General features: G+C 33.8%; 1 protein-coding gene across 1 annotated transcript; it reads right to left on the bottom strand.

Moving 5' to 3' along the window:
• Window positions 1–5: 5 nt before the first annotated feature.
• LOC112690857 (FERM domain-containing protein 4A-like) lies at window positions 6–2999 on the bottom strand (the record flags this gene model as incomplete). The annotated part of the gene is made up of 6 exons (XM_025564957.1): window positions 2570–2999; window positions 2240–2496; window positions 1939–2167; window positions 498–657; window positions 98–195; window positions 6–37 (listed from the first exon to the last, which is right to left on the bottom strand). Coding segments are annotated over exons 1-6 (783 nt in total), but the record flags the coding sequence as incomplete, so codon positions are not given.
• Between the last annotated feature and the right edge of the window lie 3218 nt (window positions 3000–6217).

Here is a 6217-nt window from a genome sequence, read left to right on the forward strand (position 1 = left end):
TTATTAAAAAATATACCATTATCTTTAGGATAAGTAACTGAAAAAAAATTATTTTTATTTACACAACTCATTTCTAAATAATTTATTAAAAAATTACCATGATCTTTATCCAGACTTATTGTTGATCTCGGCAACAAAATTGGCTGCATATTAGAATTTGATATGTGTTCATGAGTATTCCATGTATTAGAAATCCTAGAAATAAATAAAGAATTTTAAAAAAAAATTATTCATTAAACAAAGTATGTATCCAAAGTCCATCAAAAAAATAATAATTTTAATATACTTATATACATTTATAATACAATTTGAAATTATTGTTCCTATGTAAATGATTTCAAATAAATTATTATAATTTGAACTAAAGGTAATAATATTTTCTAAAAATTCATTTATTCTTTAAAAAGTACAAAACTATAATCTTAATAAGAAATAATGAATGAAACATAATTGTATTTAATTTTTATTTAAAAAATTAATTTTTAAATCAAAAGTACCTTGAGTCATGAGAACTTCTTTGACCAGGAAATTTGTTGTAAGATTGAGATTGTCTTAAATTATTTTTGTGAGGCAAGACTTTTGGATTTAAAGATAACAAATTTGGTTCTTTAGGTACCACAAAACTACCATCAGTCACACAATGATTGTTCACAAAATCTAACAAAAACCAAAATAAAAATAATTAACACTCATAATAAATATAATTATAACTACTATTAAATATAATATAATATATTATAAATATATTATATAAGCGTTTGTATTTTATTTAAAAGTATATGCATTTATTGATAATTATAAATATTATAAAACAATGAACAATTTACATATTAAAAAATAAGATTTTAAATTATATAGATTTACAACTAAAAATTTAAAGATATATTTTATCTATTTTTTAAAAATAAAACATTATTTCTGACTTTATTCAAGCAAAAAAATATATAAGATAAAATATTTTGTTTTGTTATAGTGGTAGATAGTAAGAGTAGAACGAAGGGGTGTTATACATTTTTTTGAATATAGTAAAAAGTAATGGAAACATTGGATTACAAATTAATTTAAAATTAAACAGATTACAACTGAACATATGATTATGAAGTAATAAGAAATCAACTCTTAAAAATTAATCGAAAATAAATTAAAAAACAGAATAATTCAAATAGTCTAGTAGAATAATAGAGACTTTAAATAAAGTAAATATAAGTGTTAAGAAAAATATAAAAATACTAGTGATAAATTAAATATTGAATTTCAAGTATGTAACATAGATAACTGAAGTACTGGATATCCTTATGGCTGTTGAATAATAAATAAAAATTTTATAGCCGTACATCTATTTAAATCTGAAATTTTATAATGCTTCTAAGAGCGATTTACGAGAAATGTTAAGTTTACATTAGAGTTACATGTTCATTAAAAAATAATTGTTTGAAAACTTTTAACTATGATTTTTTTTGGAATTATTTATCTAATTGTTTGCAATATAGTATAAATTTAATTTTAACTAATATTTTAAAATATATTTTGAAAAATAATAGTACAATACAACAGGCGACACAAAATAATCCATCTATTATATATTTTTTATTGTCTGTCTAAAAAAAAATAACAAATTTATTTTTTTTAAATATTACAACACATGCATGCAATAAAAATAAATAAAAAAGTAATTAACACACATGCATAAATCATTAAAAAAGAAAAAAAAAAGACCCAAGACAAAAAATTATGTCTTTTAATATAAAGAAATAAACTAATAATGAAATATTATTAAAATTTTACTTTGTTTTGATCTTAAATTGGAATATTTAGAGTTCTTAAAATATTTAACATATTTCAAAATATAAAAATTAAAGTTGAAAGAAATATTCATGGGGTAAAAACTAAAGTTACTTAACTAAGAAGTATAGACAATAAAAGAAAACAAAATATTACCTGTTGTATAACTGCTTTCAGGACGAGGCTTCTTTTTTACTTTTTGATTGTTGCACAGATTTATTCTTGTTTCAAGTTCAGCCAATCGTTGTTGACTTTGTTGGTACATCATTCTATGTTTACGTCTAACAGATTTATTAGCAGTCTCATCATTTGCAAGTCCCAGTGCTGCTTCAGCGATTCCTTTTTGGATTTTATACTCAAGTTCAAGTGAAGCGACCGACTCTTCCTGACAAACGATAAGAAAAAAACCTTATGAAGCCTGCGCAATCATTAGAACGATAAGAATCCCATAACGCACCTCTTTGAATTTCAATTTGTTGATCAAATTCTCCGGATAAGTAAACGATGTTCCGACCCGTCGGCGGAACGTAGGGGGCGTTTCGCCAGGATCTAACGGTATTTCCGGCGGTAAGCTGCCTGTCAACTCTGCTTCCTGTATGCATAACCGTTTCAGTTCACGATTCTTTTCGGTGATCTTGGCCTCCAAGGCCTTGCGCCTGGACTGTAGGCTCGCGACCATCGCGTCGTCAGCGACTCTATTAGCAGCGGCGCATTCTGAGGAACAAAAGCATAAATGAAAACCGTTAAACAACACGACGAGCTGGGCACGGCCGCGCGCGTCTCTTACCCATCATGATCCTTCAAACGCATCGCGAGACCAGCGCACGTTTTCGTACTACGGGGTCCGGGGGCAGCAGAACGTGTTGGCTACGGGCAGGTAAGGACGGTGCTGGATGTTCCAGAGGGACGAACGGTTCGCGCGAAGTGAACGACGATCGAGAACAACCGCGTCGGCGTCGCACTTGCTTCGCGTCCGACTGAGCACGGGCACGGCCTAAACAATAGCAGAACGATAATTGTTAAATTAATCGGTTCGCATTACGCGTTATCTATGGTGCGCGATGTATTGTTATTGTCCGGCAACGACGAACAGAAATACGTGCCGTGGAAGGGGTCGGAACGGAAGCGTGTGTATGAGCGGGCCACGAGGGGTGGGGATAACCCGTTAACGATCACCTCTCTCTCATTCCCTTTCGCTCACTCCGATAGCGAACGGCAATGACGTGACGACGGCGCGAACGGTACGTTTCGAAACGTCACGTACATCAGCGCGTACGACCCGTGATAATACCGGCGGCGGCGCGTCGTTATCGCGTCATCCGTTGTTGTCTCGGTGTGCGAGTCTGGGGCGCTACGCGATTTTTCGTTACGACCGCTAACGACGTGATTTGATGACGACGCGACCGGCAGTTGTTAGTCGTCTGGCTATCGTACCGCGCGAATTGTTAGGCGATTTGAAATTTAATACTAATTTAAACGAAAACAAAACATCAAAAATGAGTCACGCGATTGACCCGATCGACCGAATTATCGTTTCGGTGGACCTTAAATCGCACATATCGCTTTTCAACCGTGTCGCGTCCGAATCGCGGAGAGCCTTGGAGACGGTCAATATGGGTCGTTCAAAAGATCCGTTCATTAGACGACGAACGAACTAAAGCATAATTAATTCTGCATAAAACCGGATGAAACAAAAATCCGTTAGATCGAGCGTTCTCGTTCATTCCGTGCGATCGCGTTGAACGAATTGATTTGATTTTTATATGGAAACGATTGAGTCATGACCGAATTACGATTTATAAAATGTTTTTGGAATTTTAACTAGTCTATAACAACGGTATATTCGCGGCAATCAAAACAAAATCGGACGAATGAAAGCAGAGCAATTTTTAAACTGTTTAACTAGGCGACTCAAATGACGCCCAGTGAAAATATTTCATCACCTAGTTGATAGTATTTTGAAAGATTGGGTGAAATTATGCGAAGCGAACGTGAAATACTATCATCATACATAATATACATATTATGCGTTTATGTATATCATACCATTATAAATTGACTATTTAAAAAAAAAAAATGGTTGGTCACCCATTGAAAATTCTTTGAATAACGCACCTAATTTATAGACTTTTTATTGACTATTCAGATTTCGGGTCGATTCGTTTACAAACAGCGCAATATAAACGAGAATGAAATTGACCGAATTAACGAATTAAACGAATGACCGAATTGACCTACTTTTTATGTTTTTGCAATCCGGATGGGTTCGTTCACAAGTGTGACCCGTTTGCTCGTGAACGACACATCTCTAGTGCGAATCCGATGACGAAAGTACCAATTGAATGTAAAACAATTTACATCCCGTTGGCGAGCATGATGACTGAAAACATAACCCGCGCATTAGGTTATTTTCGCGGGTTTCGGCATGGAGACCGACGTACGTTGGATCGTTTCTCCACAACGCTACGTCGTGACGTCGTCGTGATTATTTCACGGTAGTAATGGACATAATCGAGATATCTCGATTATCAATTTCGAATGATTTTCACGGAATGAAGGAGTGAGGAAGGAATACTATTTTTAATCTTCATAATCAAATAAGTAAATACTAGTTGTTCACTTTGAGTCTTAATATTTTCGACTCGTGCTAATCGTGGGACTGGTTGTTAGACAAATATTGATAGGTATACAGTTATTCTTAGTTATTTATATTACCTATAATTTTTGAATTACTCAACCACAAAACAACAATTTCTCAGAACGTTTATAAATAAAATGATATTATGTTTATATTTATATATTATATTTCAATTAAACATTTCGAATGATTATTTCGAGACATATCTCGATTATAAAAATATCTCGAATACTAATAATTCGATTATTGAAATCGTTCGATTATACCCATCACTTTCACGGCAACAATAGGCCCCACCAGGACCACAATAAAGGGAGGGAGCGAGTGATGCTTACACCCCCGGCGCGATTCCTAGAAGGGCGCAAAATTGAAAAATTTACATTTTAAGGTAAAAACTACAATGGTCAATGTTGCATATTTTATTTGCAAAAAACTTCAACGTCCCTTAATTGCTTGCGACGATTATTGAAAATAATGTCTAACACTTATAATTTTTTTTTAAACTAAAGACGCGTATGAGGGCAATTTTAAATTTTCGACCCGGACGCAAGTCGCAGGATGCGCAGAACACTCCATTGGACTTCGCCCACGGTTCCCAATGTTCGGGGCACCGCATTTGCCTTATCATACCGCCGTCGCCGACGTGTGTTCGTGACGTCCTGGTACCGTTTCCACACTCGCTGAAATGAAACAGAACCACGCGATACCTCGTGGTTCCGTTTATTTTTACAGACAATGACAAGTCAATACCGTATTTAATGACGTAGGTAACGCGTTGACGCGGACACTTGGGCACGATTGACGTTGGCCGTCGGCGATCGAGACATATATCGCTACAACGTGTCGGCCACACGTGTACTTGTTCGATTGTTTCGATTTAATGTGTACGTCGTTGCAGAGCGTCGAACTTTGACGGTTCCAATGACGTATTGGCCGATAACAGAGCACCGAGTACCGTCTCGTGTAACGTTGATTAGATATTAGGTACTCTTTATTAGGTGTACGCAGTGCCGGATCAAATACTTCGCGGCCTTTAAGCAATGAAGTCGGATGGGCCTAATTGGCCGTACAGAGTTTTCAAGCTTTATTGACCAGCTAAAGCTTCTAAACTACAGATTAAAAAAAAACGTTTTCATTTTTTATAATTTTATTTATGAATATAAATATTATTTAATATATAATCTTGTCAAATACATTTTTAAACTATAGGTAAATAATAAATTATACCTATGTATGTTTAAAATTACGTTGAGTCACTGTCATCGTTGCATCTGTTAACTTGTCTATCCTTTTCATTTATATGGCGTGCGCAGACTTCAAGTTCAAGGTGTGCCTTAGAAGAAAATAACTAAATAGGTGACTGGGAGGGGGTAAACCCCTCATTTCAACTTTTATTACCTTTCAATACTAGATAATACACATTAGTAATTAATTTTACATGCCTGCCTTTAAATTATTTTTCATAATTGTATCAATTAATTGAATATTATGTACTACAAAAAAGTGTATGCGACCATTTGGTTGATAATTTACTAATTTCATTTTTCTTAGTAGAACTATTACAACAGAATCAAATGGACAGAAAAAAAAAATAATAACAATAAAAGTGTATTATTTATTTTTTGCACATACTTATCACCAGTGTTGATAAGAATCTCCTCTACACCGTGTTTATAATAAATTTATGTTGACAGTAGTAGCTATATAATACAATTCTCGGGTAGTGCCTAGACGTACCCGGTACGCCTATGTCTATACGTAATTATTTTTTTCTAGCTTTTTTACTCTTTTCTATTC

Source organism: Sipha flava, unplaced genomic scaffold (assembly GCF_003268045.1).
Source record: "Sipha flava isolate LNK unplaced genomic scaffold, YSA_version1 52319_pilon_pilon, whole genome shotgun sequence".
NCBI classification, from domain to species: domain Eukaryota; kingdom Metazoa; phylum Arthropoda; class Insecta; order Hemiptera; family Aphididae; genus Sipha; species Sipha flava.